The 18,911-nt window shown below is 43.6% G+C and overlaps 1 protein-coding gene across 4 annotated transcripts in view; it reads right to left on the reverse strand.

Annotated features, from left to right (window-relative positions):
* Window positions 1–18,911, reverse strand: part of Ge-1 (Enhancer of mRNA-decapping protein 4 homolog Ge-1) — a 166,085-nt gene that overhangs the window by 72,680 nt on the left and 74,494 nt on the right. For all 4 annotated transcript variants that reach the window (XM_076187801.1, XM_076187800.1, XM_076187799.1 and 1 more), the window contains 2 exons: window positions 12,729–12,824; window positions 2,276–2,509 (listed from right to left, as the gene is read on the reverse strand). In XM_076187801.1, the coding sequence (XP_076043916.1) occupies window positions 2,276–2,509; window positions 12,729–12,824 (330 nt within the window). The remainder of the gene's footprint in view (window positions 1–2,275; window positions 2,510–12,728; window positions 12,825–18,911) is intronic.

Consider the following 18,911-nt stretch of genomic DNA (forward strand, 5'->3'; position numbering starts at 1 on the left):
CCTTTGGGCTGCGTCAAAATTTTGCTCACACACACTACCTCACCCCCCATCCATTCCACCTCATGCATCACAACAGATAGATAACAATAAATATCAGGTAGAAACACAATGGCAAAAGCCGACAAGACTGTGAGAATAAACACCGTGTGAGATCGAAACCTTTATTGGTACGACGTTTCGCTTGTTACAGCTTTTTCAAGTACAGACATGGCAAACACTCTGAGTATATATAGGCCAATGGGGAAGGAACTGGGAGAGGTTATCAGGGAGGGGTGGGTGGTAGGTGGAGGGGCGGGGGTGTGAGAAGGGGGACGGGTGGGACTTGGTGGAGATAAAGGAGGACATTTCGGACAGTTTGTTGAAGTGGACTAAGGGGGACATTTCATACATTTGTATAATACGGGTAATAGATGGATGATAGGAGGGGCGATGTTAAACATGCCTCTGTTCTGCTCAATGGTTTTGAAGCTTTGAATGGCGGCCACTTCGAGGCATTTCCTCCTCACCCTGTCTGGTTCACTAAAAAGAAGCTCTGTGTTATCCCAATCCATCAGGTGGTCGTTGGTGTTCCGGTGGATAACACAGGCATTGGTGGTGATGCTGTTCCGGGAATTGTAGCGATGCTCCCGGATCCGGGTCTTCAGGTCACGGGAGGTCTCGCCGATGTATACTTTATCACATCCAGCACAGGGTATGTGGTAGACACCAGCATTTTTTCCCCACATCTCGTCCTGGCTGTCACTCCTTCTAGAGAGCTTTTTGATAGTTCTGCTGGACTGGACTGTCGGAACTAGTGATTTTAGCCCTAAGGAGGTCAATCGCTTTAAAGGGTCGGGACACATGTGAATAACGAAGTCACATCCAGGCTGGCCAGCTGGCGTTACAACATACAGGTAGTGGGCCAGTCCAGCAGAACTATCAAAGAGCTCTCTAGAAGGAGTGACAGCCAGGACGAGATGTGGGGAAAAAATGCTGGTGTCTACTGCATACCCTGTGCTGGATGTGATAAAGTATACATCAGCGAGACCTCCCGTGACCTGAAGACCCGGATCCGGGAGCATCGCTACGATTCCCGGAACAACATCACCACCAACGCCTGTGTTATCCACCAGAACACCAACGACCACCTGATGGATTGGGATAACACAGAGCTTCTTTTTAGTGAACCAGACAGGGTGAGGAGGAAATGCCTCGAAGCGGCCGCCATTCAAAGCTTCAAAACCATTGAGCAGAACAGAGGCATGTTTAACATCGCCCCTCCTATCATCCATCTATTACCCGTATTATACAAATGTATGAAATGTCCCCCTTAGTCCACTTCAACAAACTGTCCGAAATGTCCTCCTTTATCTCCACCAAGTCCCACCCGTCCCCCTTCTCACACCCCCGCCCCTCCACCTACCACCCACCCCTCCCTGATAACCTCTCCCAGTTCCTTTCCCGTTGGCCTATATATACTCAGAGTGTTTGCCATGTCTGTACTTGAAAAAGCTGTAACAAGCGAAACGTCGTACCAATAAAGGTTTCGATCTCACACGGTGTTTATTCTCACAAATATCAGATACTTAAAACTGGTCCTGCAAAATGGATGTTGTAAAGAATGATCCCCCTGCTGTCCATCTCTTAAACCTACCAACACCTTCACCTTCAATTACAGGTACAGCTCTGTTGGGGCTGACATTCAATCTCTGGACTGGGTCTAGGACATTCTAACTAATTTTAAAATAACTTCCACCCTACTTTTTGTCATAAGAGGAGCTGACAATTGCTCCTACACTCCTCAGTCTCCTAACCAGTAATAAACAGGCCTGCACTAATACAATGGCATTCCCCAAAGGGCAATCTCACCTTTGCTATTTATATCTCTGCTTCACAAGCAATCTACCAATATCTAATCTAAAATGCAATACTACAGTACTCACCTAGGCTGATGACTTGACAATAACAACCCAATACAGCAACTACAAAATAGCTGCTAAGAACACCCAAACCTACTTAAACTAGATTAGAAATCAACAGTAATATTGTTCACTCCAGACAGCCACAATTCAAGGTAATATTCAATATACTTGTGGGCCACACTAAAGCAGTGGTCATGGCCAGTTATCAGACTGTAGGTTTGCAGGAGAGATCTTTAGCAATGGAATGACTGACTAAAGGTGGATGGCACTAAAGGTGGATGGCAAAGAGATACATTCTTTTTTATATCTGTCTTTGCATCCACTTGCAGGTACTTGTCAGCAATCCTAGTTGTGGTACAGTACAAAACACCCACCTTTCTTCTGAGATGTGGAGACAGAGGTGGAGGAGGAGGAGGAGGAAGAACTGTAGCAGGTGGGGACTTAGATGATCCTGACACTACAGTGCTGAGGATGCTGCTAGCACTACTGACACCTATGCTGCTGCCACTGCTGACACCACTGCTGGCACTGCTCTTGCTCAGAAGACCAGACATTGAGACAGGATCCCCAGGACTGGTGGTAGAGAGCTTTTCCAACATTGCTGAGAACTGTAAGGAGAGTGCGATACTAATAAATATTTCCCAATAGATGAAAATTGTAAAGAAAATTTAATGCTGAAGCTACGTAATTTATTCTCTTTGGTAATGAATCCTAACTTTAGATGAATATAAGCTGAAATAATTTCAGTATCGCTGCGCTGCGAGTTGTTACTCCAACTCTCATGGGTGGGGAGTTGGGGGTGTGTGTGTGTAAGGTCACAACATTACCCATAGATCGGTCATATACAAGCTCTGAGCTTTTCCAGGAGGGATATAGCTGTCGATCATGAGTTCAACACAAGACCCAAGACCATGGTGAATCACATGTTATCTCCAGTCCCCACAGTCTATCAAGGTGAACTCCATTGCAGCCATCCTTCCACTCCAAACAACTCTCAATATTTTCATTGAACCTCACCTAGCCATGATTTCTTTGAGTATCATCCACCTTCTCAAAGGGTTGTCTTTAACCCTAAGATGGATCAACAATGGGGAAACATACCACCCACACCCACCCACCCCTGAAGGAAAGAAAAAAGTAACTATGAAAAAGATATTATACACAAATGTAAGGATCAACCTAAACTCTTTTACAGATATGTAAATGATAGATTAAAAGACAAACACAAAATTGTAAAACTGCGTGAAGGAGATAAAGAATATATAGATGACATAGAAATGGCTGAAGTTATGATCAGACATTTCAGGTCTGTTTTTACAATTGAGAGCTCACAAATTTGGAAAGATGGATAATGAGAAAGATCCCCTAAAATGAAGGAAATAAAGGTAACACAGAAAGAAATGAGAGACCAAATAAAAAACCTAGATGTTAGGAAATCACATGGACCAGATGGAATTGCAAATTGGATACTGAAAGAGTGTATAGATGAACTAACGGACAAATTATACAAGATAATATATTTCTCACTCAAAGAAGGAAAGGTACCACAAGATTGGAAAAATGCAAACATCGTACAAACTTCAGACTGGAATCCCTTACAAGCACAGTAGCAAAAATATGAGAAAAGGTAATCAGGAACAATTGGATCAAACACTTGGAAGAGAATAAAATACTAAAAAATAAGCAATTTGGCTTTAGATGTGGAAGATCGTGTACCACAAACTTAATATGTTTTTACTCAAGATTAATAGAGATACATACATATACCAATGGATGGGGTGGTGCGAGAGGTGAATGCTAGGGTAGTGGGTCAGGGATTGGAGATGGTTAAAGAAAATGGAGAAAAGTGGGAGGTGAGCCAGCTGTTGTTTGCGGATGACACTGCGCTTGTGGCAGGGTCAGAGGAGGGATTGAGGAAGCTGGTGGCAGAGTTTGGGAGAGTATGTGATAGAAGAAAGCTAAAGATAAATGTAGGTAAAAGTAAGGTGATGAGATGTACAAGGGGTGAAAGTGGCAGTAGACTGGAAGTGAACATTAAGGGAGAGCAACTGGAGGAAGTGGATAGTTTTAGATACTTGGGTGCAAGTGTTGCAGGAAAAGGTGGAGTGAAGGTGGAGGTAGAATGTAGATTGAGAGAAGCGAGTAAATGCCTTGGTGGATTAAAGAGTGTAATGAGGAATAGACATTTGGGAATGGATGCGAAGAGGAGACTGTATGAAGGAGTGATTGTGCCAACAGCACTGTATGGGGCAGAAACGTGGAACATAAGAGAAGAAGAGAGAAGGAGTTTGAATGTGTTTGAGATGAGGTGTCTGAGAAGTATGGTGGGGGTTACTAGGCTGGATAGAGTGAGAAATGAGGAGGTGAGGAGGAGAACAGGGGTGAAAAAGGAGCTGGGAGATAGGGTTGATGAAAGAATATTAGGATGGTTTGGACACATGGAAAGAATGAGTGAAGAAAGACTAGTAAAAGAGGTATGGAAGGCAGATGTGGAGGGAGTGAACATGAGGGGACGTCCTAGGATGAGGTGGATGGATGGGGTGAAGGGGGCTTTGGGGAAGAGGGGAATGTCTGTTGAGGGAGGAAGGGAGAGGACGGAAGACAGAGGTGAGTGGAGAATGGTTGTATATGGATGATGTTGTGATTGCATGAGGAGGAAGGGGCAGGGGGGTGGGGGGTGGGGTAGTATGTGTGAGTAAATTTTGACGCAGCCCGAAGGGATTTCTCCCCGTCCTCTCATTATATGCAAGGGGGGACGGAGAGGGGGGGTCGCTGATTAAATGAAGCGGCCTTGCTGTGGATGTGCTGTGTCTTGCGACACTGCTTTTGACCCAGGGCGGTGGGCAGGGTGCAGGGATGACCCGTCATCCAGGAGGTGCTCAGATGAGAGGGAGGGGTGTGGAGTGTATGTAGGGATGAAATGGGTGGGAGTGTTTTTATGCCTTTTCCTTTTTGGCTACCTCCCTTGTAAGGGGGAAAAAGCCTTGGTATATGTATGTATGTATATACCAAGGCTTTTTCCCCCTTCCAAGGGAGGAAGCCAAAAAGGAAAAGGCATAAAATCATTCCCACCCATTCCATCCCTGAATACACTCCACACCCCTCCACCCTCCCTCTTATCTTAGCACCTCCTGGATGACAGGTCATCCCTGCACCTTGTCCACTGCCCTGGGTCAGAAGCAGTGTCGCAAGACACAGCACATCCACAGCAAGGCCGCTTCATTAAATTGGCGACCCACCCTCTCCATCCCCCCCAAGCATAAAGGAGAAGATGGGGAGAAATCCCTTTGGGCTGCGTCAAAATTTGCTCACACATACTAACACCCCCCCCCATCCCCCCGCCCATTCCACCTCATCCATCACAACATCATCCATTTACAACCATTCTCCATTCACCCCTGTCTTCTGTCCTCTCCCGTCCTTCCTCAACAGACATTCCCCTCTTTCCCAAAGCCCCCTTCACCCCATCCATCCACCTCATCCTAGGACGTCCCTTCATGTTCACTCCCTCCACATCTGCCTTCCATACCTTTTACTAGTCTTTCTTCACTCATTCTTTCCATGTGTCCAAACCATCCATATACTCTTTCATCAATCCAATCTCCCAACCACCTTTCCACTCCTGTTCTCCTCCTCACCTCCTCATTTCTCACTCTATCTAGCCTAGTAACCCCCATCATACTTCTCAGACACCTCATCTCAAACACATTCAAACTCCTTCTCTCTTCCTCTCTTATGTTCCATGTTTCTGCCCCATACAGTGCTGTTGGCACAATCACTCCTTCATATAGTCTTCTCTTAGCATCCATTCCCAAATGTCTATTTCTCATTACACTCTTTAATCCACCAAGGCATCTACTCACTTCTCTCAATCTATATTCTACCTCCACCTTCACTCCACCTTTTCCTGCCACATTTGCACCCAAGTATCTAAAACTATCCACTTCCTCCAGTTGCTCTCCCTTAATGCTCACTTCCAGTCTACTGCCACTTTCACCCCTTGTACATCTCATCACCTTACTTTTACCCACATTTATCTTCAGTTTTCTTCTATCACACTCTCCCCTAAACTCTGTCACCAACTTCCTCAATCCCTCCTCCGATCCTGCCACAAGGCAGATTGTGCCTTCTTGGGCTTGCAGAAGGCTTTTGACAAAGTACCACATAAAAAGCTAATAAGAAAAATTGAAATAATAGGAATACAAGGTAAGCTACTGGAATGGATGAAATATTTCTCAAGTGGGAGAAAAATGAGAGTGGTACTTAGAGACAAAAACTCAAACTGGGTAGATATGATAAGTGGTGTCCTGCAGGGCTCTGTATTGGCTCCTTTAATGTTTGCCATATATATAAATGATATGGATGAGGGAGTGAAGTGTTACATGAACTTTTTTGCTGATGATGCCAAATTACTTAAGAGAGTAAACACAGATGAAGACTGCAGACTGCTACAAGAAGACCTAGACAAAATATGGGAATGGAGTCAGAAGTGTGAAGTGAACTTTAACATAAGAAATGCAGTGTAATGGAATTTGGAAAAACCAAAAATAGAATATCAGGTCAACATAAAATTGGTAACAAGGATGTCAAAAGAGTCAACTCAGAAAGGGACCTGGGAGTGATTATCTCAAATGACTTGACACCTGATAAACATGTCAATAAACTAGTTGGAGAGACTTTTAACTTAAGATCAATGAAAGTGGCCTTCATCTACATGGATGAAGAAATGGTAAAGAAAATAGTAATTACACTGTTAAGACCTAAATTGGAGTATGCTGCAACACTATGGGTACCTAGTAAAAAAAAAAGGTAATTAGAAAGAATTCAAAGAGCAGAGACAAAAATGGCACCTACACTCTCAAATTTGACAAAAAAAAAAAAAGATTGGATAAATTACATCTATCAACACTGGAACAGAGAAGAGAAAGAGGTGATTTCCTGACAGAAGAGAAATAAGAGGACATGAGAAGAAGCTAAAGGACAGTTACAGAAGAGATCTGAAAAAAAAATAGCTTCCCACACAGAGTGATTCATGTCTGGAACAAACTAAATAGGGAAACAGTGAGTGCCAAAACTATACAAGATTTTAAGAACAAACTGCATGCAGAGAGATACAAAAACAGGTCACTACGAGCATAGCTCTCGTCCCATAAAATACAACAAGGTAAATACATACATACATACATACACACACAGAAATTGAAAAAGGATAGTTATAGAAAAAACTTGAAAAGGAACAGTTTCCCACACAGAGCGATAAATACATGGAACAAATTAGACAACAAAACAGTATGTGCTAACACTATACAAGATTTTAAGATAAAACTTGATGCGGAGAGATACAAAGACGGGTCACCATGAGCATAGCTCCCCTCCCGTATATTACAACTAGGTAGGTAAATACATACACACACACACACACACACACACACACACACACACACACACATTCTGTGAAAAAGAATAGCTTCCCACACAGAGGATAGATATCTGGAACAAACTGAATGAGGAAACAGTGAGTGCTAAAACTATACATGACTTTAAAAAAAAAAATGGATGCAGAAAGATTCAATAGAGTCACTATGAGCATAGCTTTCACACAAAATACACACACACAAACATACACATACCAAAGGCCCCCTCCCCCTACATGGGAGGGTAGTCAAAAAGAAAAAGCCATAGAAACCACTCCCACCCATTCCATTTCCTATATATTCCACTCCCCTCCACCCTCCCTCTTATCTTGGCACCTCCTGGAAGACGGGTCATCCCTGCATCTTGTCCACTGCCCTGGGTCACAAGCAGTGTCGCAAGACACAGCACATCCACAGCAAGGCCGCTTCATAAATTCGGCGACCCTCCCTCTCCGTCCCCCGATGCAGAAAAGGAGAAGACGGGGAGAAATCCCTTCGGGCTGCGTCAAATTTTTCCCATACATACTTCCTCACCCCCTTCCCCCACCCACTCCCCCTCATGCATCACAGCATCATCTATACACAACCCCTCGCCATTCACCCCTATCTTCTGTCCTCTCCTGTCCTTCCTCCACAGGCATTCCTCTCTTTTGTAATGCCCCTTTCACCCCATCCATCCATCTCATCCTAGGATGCCCCCTCATATTCACTCCTTCCACCTCTGCCTTCCACACTTATTTTACTAATCTTTCTTCACTCAGAAAGGCACTGTGGGAGGTTTTGCAGATATACGGGATAGGAGGAAAGCTTCTAGGAGCTCTCAAGAGTTTTGATGAGGATAGTAGAGCTTGTGTCAGGATTAGAAATGGAGAGAGTGAGTGGTTCGAGGTAAAGGTGGGACTTCGTCAAGGATGTGTTATGTCGCCCTGGCTGTTCAACTTATATATGGATGGGGTAGTGCAAGAGGTAAATGCAAGAGTAGTGGGTCAGGGATTGGAGATGGTTAAAGAAAATGGAAAAAAGTGGGAGGTGAGCCAGCTGTTGTTTGCAGACGACACTGCGCTTGTGGCAGGATCGGAGGAGGGATTGAGGAAGTTGGTGACAGTTTGGGAGAGTGTGTGATAGAAGAAAGCTGAAGATAAATGTGTGTAAAAGTAAGGTGATGAGATGTACAAGGGGTGAAAGTGGCAGTAGACTGGAAGTGAGCATTAAGGGGCGACTGGAGGAAGTGGATAGTTTTAGATACTTGGGTGCAAATGTGGCAGGAAAAGGTGGAGTGAAAGTGGAGGTAGAATGTAGATTGAGAGAAGCAAGTAAATGCCTTGGTGGATTAAAAAGTGTAATGAGAAATAGACATTTGGGAATGGATGCTAAGAGAAGACTGTATGAAGAAGTGATTGTGCCAACAGCATTGTATGGGGCAGAAACATGGAACATAAGAGAGGAAGAAAGAAGGAGTTTGAATGTGTTTGAGATGAGGTGTCTGAGAAGTATGATGGGGGTTACTAGGTTAGAGTGAGAAATGAGGTGAGGAGAATGGGGGTGGAAAGGGAGTCGGCAGATAGGGTTGATGAAAGAGTATTAGGATGGTTTGGTCACATGGGAAGAATGCGTGAAGAAAGACTAGTAAAAGAGGTATGGAAGGCAGATGTGGAGGAAGTGAACATGAGGGGACGTCCTAGGATGAGATGGATGGATGGGGTGTAGGGGGCTCTGGGAAAGAGGGGAATGTCTGTTGAGGAAGGATGGGAAAGGACAGAGGATAGGGGTGAATAGAGAATGGTTGTATATGGATGATGTTGTGATGCATGAGGTGGAATGGGTGGGGGATGGGGGGTGAGGTAGTATGTGTGAGCAAAATTTGACACAGCCCAAAGGGATTTCTCCCTGTCTTCTCCTTTTATGCATTGGGGGGACGGAGAGGGGGGTCGCCGATTAAATGAACCAGCCTTGCTGTGGATGTGCTGTGTCTTGCAACACTGCTTCTGACCCAGGGCAGTGGAGAAGGTGCGGGGATGACCCGTCATCCAGGAGGTGCTAAGATAAGAGGGTTTGTGGAGTGTATTCAGGGATGGAATGGGTGGGAATGATTTTATACCTTTTCCTTTTTGGCTACCTCCCTTGTAAGGGGGAAAAAGCCTTGGTATATGTATGTTCTTCACTCATTCTTTCCATGTGTCCAAACCATCTTAACCTCTTCACTCCGGGGCACATCGCACGTCTGGCAGCATTAGCTGCCCGACGTGCGATGTTGCATCATAATAATCGCAATATAAAAAATAAAGTCAGTGCTCAATCGTTCGTTCTCTTTCACCCGTGTATTTTGATAACCATAGAAAATATGATGAAGCCAGTTTAGAGAGAATGGAGGTTACATAGGTACGACTACAATAAATATAATCAAGATGCCGACGTCAGCATCATCGAGTACCCACTTGCTCCTCATGCCGTCTATGTAGGCGTCACCGTATGGAAGTGGTTAATACTCTTTCATCAACCCTATCTCCCAGTTCACAGGGTGGCTGTGGGATGAACATATGTGTGGTAGCAGGACTCAGCTCTATGTCAAACCTCTGGGAAAACCCAGAAGTTGCTGTCTGAGAACTTCTACGACTTCACCAGTCCCAACATCTGGCGCCCCAACTTGCCAGATTGCAACCCCATGGACTATTATGTGTGGGGCACAGTTGAAAAAGACACCAATTGTACTGCCTACAACACCAAGGATGTGTTGATTGCCATGATCAAACTGTGAAGGCTGCAGGTTCAGGTCCCACCTGGAGGCCATGGTGGAAGCTCAGGGCAGCTTCTTTGAGTGAGCTGTATTTGGCAAAAGATCCTCTAAAAGGTGCACTTTGAATTTTGAGAATACATAATTTTTTGGCCAAGATACAAAGGATTACAAAGGATTACAAAGGCGGAGCATGCCGACAGGAGACCTTTTGATCCATATCTAGGTCGGATGCAAAAAAAAAAAAAAAAAGTGTAAAATTTATCCTGAACACCCTGTACATGGGAGAAAGTGGTGGATGGAAGGGTGGTAGATAGGGCAATAATGGACTAAATAGTGGTAACCAGGAGAAGAGTAGGAAGAGTTTGGATGTATATGTTGTACGGGGAGAGAGAGAGGAAATATCAGATCATTTTTTGGTGCAAGGTAAGATGAAAGTGTAGGATGAAGAAAGAGGAGAGGGACAGAAGGTAGGGAGGTGCTTAGAGTAAAATGCTTAAATGAGAAAGAAAAGGAGGAGGAGTACAAGAAGAAACTGATTGTGGGAGGGAGTGAAGACTAAGAGTACAACTCAAATTCTCACGTGCAACATCGGCTGTCATATGTAATTTGCATCACACTACTTGCATCATAAAATATAGCCACTGCTGTATTACTCATTCTCTTTTACTCTGAGTAATATTAAACACAGAAAACATGATCAAACAAGTTCACAGAATCATGGGGTAACTCATGTCCAAATTCAAAATAATATATATAATCAAGATACCGACACCAGCATCCTCGTGTACCCACTCACACCTCTTGATGCTGACATAGGTGTCATCATACCAAAGTGGTTAAATGTGTTTGAGATGAAATGCCTGAGAAGTATGGTAGGATTTCCTAGGCTGGATAGTGTAAGAAACGAAGAGGTGAGGAGGAGAGCAGGGGTGGAAAGGGAGTTGAGAGATACATACATACATATACCAAGGCTTTTTCCCCCTTCCAAGGGAGGTAGCCAAAAAGGGAAAGGCATAAAAACACTCCCACCCATTTCATCCCTAAATACACTCCACACCCCTCCCACCCTTCCTCTCATCTGAGCACCTCCTGGATGACGGGTCATCCCTGCACCCTGCCCACCGCCCTGGGTCAGAAGCAGTGTCGCAGGACACAGCACATCCACAGCAAGGCCGCTTCATTTAATCGGCGACCCCCCCTCTCCGTCCCCCCTTGCATATAAGGAGAGGACGGGGAGAAATCCCTTCGGGCTGCGTCAAAACTCACTCACACACACTACCCCACCCCCCACCCCCGCCCATTTCTCCCCATGCAGTCACAACATCATCCATATACAACCATTCTCCACTCACCTCTGTCTTCCGTCCTCTCCCTTCCTTCCTCAACAGACATTCCCCTCTTCCCCAAAGGCCCCTTCACCCCATCCATCCACCTCATCCTAGGACGTCCCCTCATGTTCACTCCCTCCACATCTGCCTTCCATACCTCTTTTACTAGTCTTTCTTCACTCATTCTTTCCATGTGTCCAAACCATCCTAATATTCTTTCATCAACCCTCTCTCCCAAATCCTTTTTCACCCCTGTTCTCCTCCTCACCTCCTCATTTCTCACTCTATCTAGCCTAGTAACCCCCACCATACTTCTCACACCTCATCTCAAACACATTCAAACTCCTTCTCTCTTCTTCTCTTATGTTCCACGTTTCTGCCCCATACAGTGCTGTTGGCACAATCACTCCTTCATACAGTCTCCTCTTCGCATCCATTCCCAAATGTCTATTTCTCATTACACTCTTTAAACCACCAAGGCATTTACTCGCTTCTCTCAATCTACATTCTACCTCCACCTTCACTCCACCTTTTAGGATTGATGAAAGAGTATTGGGATGGTTTGGACATATGGAAAGAATGAGTAGACAAAGATTAGTAATACATGAAAAAAATGAGTGGAGAAAGATTAGTAAAAGGTGTGGAAGGCAGAGGTGGAGGAAGTGAACATGAGGGGGTGACCAAGGAAGAGACTGATGGATAGGGTAAAATTGGCACTGGGAAATGGGGGAATGTCTGTTGAGGAAAGAAGGGAGAAGATAGAACATAAGGATGAGTGGAGAATAGTCGTGTATGGACGATACTGTGATGCATGGAAGGGAGTGGGTTGAGGATGGGAATATATATGAATGATATTTTGACACAGCCCGAAGAGATTTTCTCCCTGTCTTCTCTTTTTCTGCATGAGGGGACAGAGAGAGGGGTTGCCAATTAAATGAAGTGGCCTTGCTGTGGATGTGCTGTGTCTTGGTAAATTGTTTCTGACCCAGGGCAGTGGGCAAGATGCAGGAATGACCTGTCATTCAGGAGGAGCCAAGAAAAGAGGGAGGGAGGGGTGGTGAATAAGGATGGAGTATGTGGGGATGAAATGGGTGCGAGCAGATTTATGGATCTGACTTTAGCTACCTCCCTTGTAAGGGGAAAAAAACATTGGTATATGTATTAAGCCCCCCCTTTTGATGAATGTAATCAAATGGTATTTACAGTGATTACAGGTTATGTTAGCTATTACTCAATGACAGTTAAATCTGAAGTTTCCATAATTATACCCAAGTATGACTGACATGTCAACATACAGGTCCAATCAAGGCCAATCTCAAAACCTAACACTGTGTCAGTGAAAATGGCCTACCTTCTTCACTTCATCATCTTCTTCATCCCCATTTTCCTCCTCCATCCGGCGTGGGGAACTAAAGGACTCTGGGGTGAGAAGATTCATGGAGGTCTTCTGTAAAAAATACATTACACAATTAGTCCCACTCTTGAACTGACATGGTGTAGCAACCAGGTTATATCCATGGAGAAAAAATGACATTTACAGAGAAGAAAGGAATATACATTAACTTTTCCATTTTCATAAAGCCTTTACAAATTGTGGTCTGGAAATGCATGCAGCCACTCCCATCCACCACCCTTGTTTCCCTCACATATTAGCTCCTTGTGCTAATAGTACCTCATATGGAGTTTTTATTGCATGTCGCATGGGTGTATGCTTTGATTCAGTTACCACCCGTATAAGGAGGAAAGGGCCTTTTGGTAGTGTAGGTTTCCTGGACTTGATTTGAGACAGGGATGTCTCTTTCTCCATGATAAGCCAAGAAGAAAGGGAAATACATAAGTGACACATGGGAGTGGGATAGGTTGGGGTGGGTGTATGTCTTGGTTGGCTACCTCCTTTGTAAAGGGGAAGAAGCTTTTGATATATATATATACAGTAGAACCTCTACTTATAATTGCCTAAACATATGAATTTTCCAACATACAATGTGAAATTCGATCTAATATTTAACTCGACACCCGAAGTAATTTCCAACAAACGAAGTTGTTGAAGTTTCGCATATATAGGCTAAGTTAGTTTAAAGTTCACCTAGTGTAAGTTAGAGTAGCCTAAGTTACGATACGTATCTCAGTCACCACCTCTCTACCCACACCTACCGTCTCCTGCATCGCCAAGCCTACACCTTCGTTCGCCTGTCTCTAAGGTAGTGACAATAAAAACCCCTTTTTATTGATTATTTCCTTATAAAAAAAAATTTTTTACATCTCTCTTATATACAGTAATACATTTGTTTTATTGCTATGTGTAATTATCTGAAGTACAGTATCTATTAAGGAGTTATCATAGGTATTTGGGCTGTGGGACAATTAAACGAATTATAGTGGAAGGAGGATAGGGAGGCAAAGATAGCTGCAGTAGGAAATGCTAAGAAAATGACAGTGATGAGTGAGGAAAATGGAGGAGAAATAAGGAAGGATGAAGTGAAGGCAGTTGTTAAGATGATGAGAGCAGGTAAGGCACCTGGTCTGGATGGATGCCATGCAGAATGTCTAAAAAAAGGAGGTACAGTGATGGTGGACTGGATGGTGAGGTTATTTAATGTTTGCTGGAGAGAGGGTAGAGTGCCAGAGGACTGGAGGAGTGCTTGTATAGTTCCACTTTACAAGGGAAAAGGGGACAAGTGTGAATGTAGTAGTTTCAGAGGGATTAGCTTGTTAAGTGTAGTTGGGAAGGCTTATGGGAGGATCTTGATTGAGAGGATTAGGAGAGGAAGAGAGGGAGTAATTGGTGAGGAACAGTGTGGATTTAGGACGGGTAGAGGTTTTGTAGATCAGATCTTTGTGGTAAGACAGATATGTGAGAAAGCTATAGGAAAGGGGAGGGATGTTTTTTGGGCCTTTATGGATCTGGAAAAGGCTTATGATAGGGTAGACAGAAAGGCACTGTGGGAGGTTTTGCGGATATACGGGGATAGGAGGAAAGCTTCAAAAAGCTGTCAAGAGTTTTTATGAGAGTAGTAGAGCTTGTGTCAGGATTAGAAATGGAGAGAGTGAGTGGTTCGAGGTAAAGGTGGGACTTCGTCAAGGATGTATTATGTCGCCCAGGCTGTTCAACTTATACATGGATGGGGTAGTGCGAGAGGTAAATGCAAGGGTAGTGGGTCAGGGATTGGAGATGCTTAAAGAAAATGGAAAAAAGTGGGAGGTGAGCCAGCTGTTGTTTACGGACGACACTGCACTTGTGGCAGGATCGGAGGAGGGATTGAGGAAGTTGGTGACAGAGTTTGGGAGAGTGTGATAGAAGAAAGCTGAAGATAAATGTGTGTAAAAGTAAGGTGATGAGATGTACAAGGGGTAAAAGTGGCAGTAGACTGGAAGTGAGCATTAACCACTTCAATACGGGACTTAAATCTCGCTGGCAGCAGCCAATGCCAGCCGTACGACGTAACGAAATAATATTCGCATCATAAAATATAGTCGCCGCTTATATCGATCGTTCTCTCTTTCACCCGCGAATTTTGAAAACCACAGAGAATGGGATTAAGGGCGCATTTGGGAGAATGTAAAAACACAGGGGCGACTACAATAAATATAATCAAGACGCCAATATGGCAGCGTCGCGAATCCACTTGCTCCTCATGACGCCTACGTGTGCGGCACCGTATGGAAGGGGTTAACCACTTCCATACGGTGCCGCCTACATAGGCGGCATGAGGAGCAAGTAGGTACTCGCTGATGCCAAAGTCGCCATCTTGATTATATTTATTGTAGTTGTACCTACGTAATTTTCATTCTCTCTAAACTGGCTTCATCCGTTTTCTATGGTTATCAAAATACACGGGTGAAAGAGAACGGACAATTTAGCACTGACTTTATCTTTTATAATGCGATTATTATTTAGAGACATCGCATGTCGGGCAGCTAATGCTGCCAGACGTGCGATGTGCCCCGGAGGGAAGAGGTTAAGGCAGAGCAACTGGAGGAAGTGGATAGTTTTAGATACTTGGGTGCAAATGTGGCAGGAAAAGGTGGAGTGAAGGTGGAGGTAGAATGTAGATTGAGAGAAGCGAGTAAATGCCTTGGTGGATTAAAAAGTGTAATGAGGAATAGACATTTGGGAATGGATGCTAAGAGGAGACTATATGAAGGAGTGATTGTGCCAACAGCACTATATGGGGCAGAAACATGGAATATAAGAGAGGAAGAGAGCAGGAGTTTGAATGTGTTTGAGATGAGGTGTCTGAGAAGTATGATGGGGGTTACTAGGCTGGATAGAGTGAGAAATGAGGAGGTGAGGAGGAGAACTGGGGTGGAAAGGTGGTTGGGAGATAGGGTTGATGAAAGAGTATTAGGATGGTTTGGACACATGGAAAGAATGAGTGAAGAAAGACTAGTAAAAGAGGTATGGAAGGCAGATGTGGAGGGAGTGAACATGAAGGGACGTCCTAGGATGAAATGGATGGATGGGGTGAAGGGGGCTTTGGGGAAGAGGGGAATGTCTGTTGAGGAAGGACGGGAGAGGACAGAAGACAGGGGTGAATGGAGAAGACGGGGGTGAATGGAGAATGGTTGTATATGGATGATGTTGTGATGCATGAGGTGGAATGGGTGGGGGGATGGGGGGTGAGGTAGTATGTGTGAGCAAATTTTGACGTAGCCCGAAGGGATTTCTCCCCATCTTCTCCTTTATGTATGGCGGGACGGAGAGGGGGGGCCGCCGATTTAATGAAGTGGCCTTGCTGTGGATGTGCTGTGTCTTGCGACACTGCTTCTGACCCAGGGCAGTGGACAAAGTGCAGGGATGACCCATCATCCGGGAGGTGCAGAGATGAGAGGGAGGGTGGAGGGGTGTGGAGTGCATTCAGGGATGGAATGGGTGGGAGTGATTTTATGCCTTTTCCTTTTTGGCTACCTCCCTTGTAAGGGGGAAAAAGCCTTGGTATATTTATGTATGTAGAGTCTATTCTTTTGGGAATATTTGATTTAACATACGACCATTTCAACATACAAAGTAGGTCCTGGAACGAATCAAATTTATATGTAGAGGTTCTACTGTGTGTGTTCTACTGTGTATATATATATATACACACACACACACACTCATATATATATATATACACATATACACACACACACACACTCCAGCAATGGTTGAAGTAAGATGTATGAAAAAAGAAGCTCCGAAGTTCCAAAGCGCTTTGCTGACAGATAAATTTGGAACCAGCCCTAGTTGTTTACAAAAATGTGAAGGGAGAAGTATACTATGAGTAACCAATAATGTAATGGTCTTTGTGTCTTTATCTTTTTTTCATGGTCAGTTACTCAAAACATAGAAAAAAAAACAACCAAGGGATAAAGAACCAATAAAAAGATGCCTCGACGTAAGTAGGATTGAATCACTTTGGGGATAATCCCCAAAAGAACATGCCTGAACGAAACCCCGAAGATGTACCAAAGGTTTGGAAAAAAAAAAAAAAATCTGGTTTTGACAGTGTGGAATTATGTATAGAGGGATAGAAATGGAAAGAGAACCCAGGTTTAAAAATACAATGAGAAATAGGGAAACCAACAACTTAGATGAAATAATTGAACTCAAAAGTGAGTATAAAAGGATGTACAAAGAGGTAGCCCTTCAAAGGGAACTAATGAAGAGAATAACAGGTACATGATTTGAAAAAGGAATTAAATAGGATAAAGGGGGAGAATGAAAGATTGAAAAATGAAGATATGAATAGAAACAAAGCATTAAAGAAAGAGATGAAGAATCAAATGCAGGCAGTGACCAAGAAGGTGGAAGAGATCAAAGAAAATTATTTCGAAGAAATAAAGAAACTGTGGAAAGTAGAACAGGAACTTCAAAAATTATCTTTTAGAGAAATAGTGGAGCAAGATGTTAAGGAAATGGTAATGCAAGTAATTAAAGAGAAAGGTAATTTGGTCAGGGACACAGTGGATAAAAAAAGATGCATTGTAATCTATGGTATTAAAGAGAAACATGATGTTCCTAGATATCAGAGAGAAAAAGAGGAGAGAGATTGCTACAGAAATTCTGAAAGATTCAAAAGGAAAGACAAAGTATAAAGAAATTGAGGAAACATAGAATACGAAAATGCTCAAAAGAAAAACAATATACATACATACATACATATACCAAGGGATTTTTCCCCCTTACAAGGGGGGTAGCCAAAAAACAAAGGCATAAAAACCATCCCCACCCATTCCATCCTTAATACACTCCACTCCCCTCCACCCTTTACCCTCCCTCTTATCTTGGTACCTCCTGGATGACGGGTCTCCCTGCATCTTGTCCACTGCCCTGGGTCAGAAGCAGTGTCACAAGACACAGCACATCCACAGCAAGGCCGCTTCATTAAATCGGCGACCCCCCTCTCCATCCCCTCATGCAGAAAAGGAGAAGAATCCTCCATATACAACCATTTTCCCTTCACCCCTATCTTCTGTCCTCTCCCGTCCTTCCTCAACAGACATTCCCCTCTTCCCCAAAGCCCCCTTCACCCCATCCATCCATCTCATCCTAAGTCACCCCCTCATGTTCACTCCCTCCACATCTGCCTTCCATACCTCTTTTACTAGTCTTTCTTCACTCATTCTTTCCATGTGTCCAAACCATCCTAATACTCTTTCATCCATCCTATCTCCCAACTCCCTTTCCACCCTATTCTCCTCCTCACCTCATTTCTCACTCTATCCAGCCTAGTAATCCCTATCGTAATTCTCAGACACCTCATCTCAAACACATTCAAACTCCTTCTCTCTTCCTCTCTCATGTTCCATGTTTCTGCCCCATACAGTGCTGTTGGCACAATCACTCCTCCTTACAATTTCCTCATAGCATCCATTCCCAAATGTCTATTTCTCATTACACTTTTTAATCCACCAAGGCATTTACTCACTTCTCTTAATCTACATTCTACCTCCACCTCCACTCCTTTCCTGCCACATTCTGACCCAAGTATCTACAACTATCCACTTCCTCCAGTCACTCTCCCTTAATGCTCACTTCCAGTCTACTGCCACCACTAAAAGTAAAACTTAGTTCTTAAATGATTGCAGAGGAAGTACTATCTAGAACAACAAAACTAGCAAATAATGATTATAAAAATGTATGGATAAAAAAAGAAATGAGTGATAAAGAAAAAGTGAAAGTAAAGGAACTTAGAAATGAAGCAAATAAAAAAAAAAATGAAAAGAGAACCGAGACTTAAAGATTTTTTTTTTTTTTTTCTTTGAGTGGTGGATATGAGGCTGAGAAAATGGTATATCCAGAAAAAGGAAACAAAGTACACAGAAAAAGACGAGAAAAGAAAAAATTAAAGTTAGCCTATACCAACATAGACGGAATGATTTCAGGACTGAATGAAGAGAATGACTATCTGGCATTAGAAAAACCAGACATAATGGGAATAGTAGAAACTAAATTAAAAAGTACTCTACCACAAAATACTGTAGGACAAGGTCAAACCAACTGTTGGACAAAGAATAGAAAGGAAAAGAACTGGGTGGGATAGTATTATTT

This window comes from Oratosquilla oratoria, chromosome 7 (genome assembly GCF_046742065.1).
Source record: "Oratosquilla oratoria isolate Oo_2021 chromosome 7, ASM4674206v1, whole genome shotgun sequence".
Taxonomy (NCBI): Eukaryota; Metazoa; Arthropoda; class Malacostraca; order Stomatopoda; family Squillidae; genus Oratosquilla; species Oratosquilla oratoria.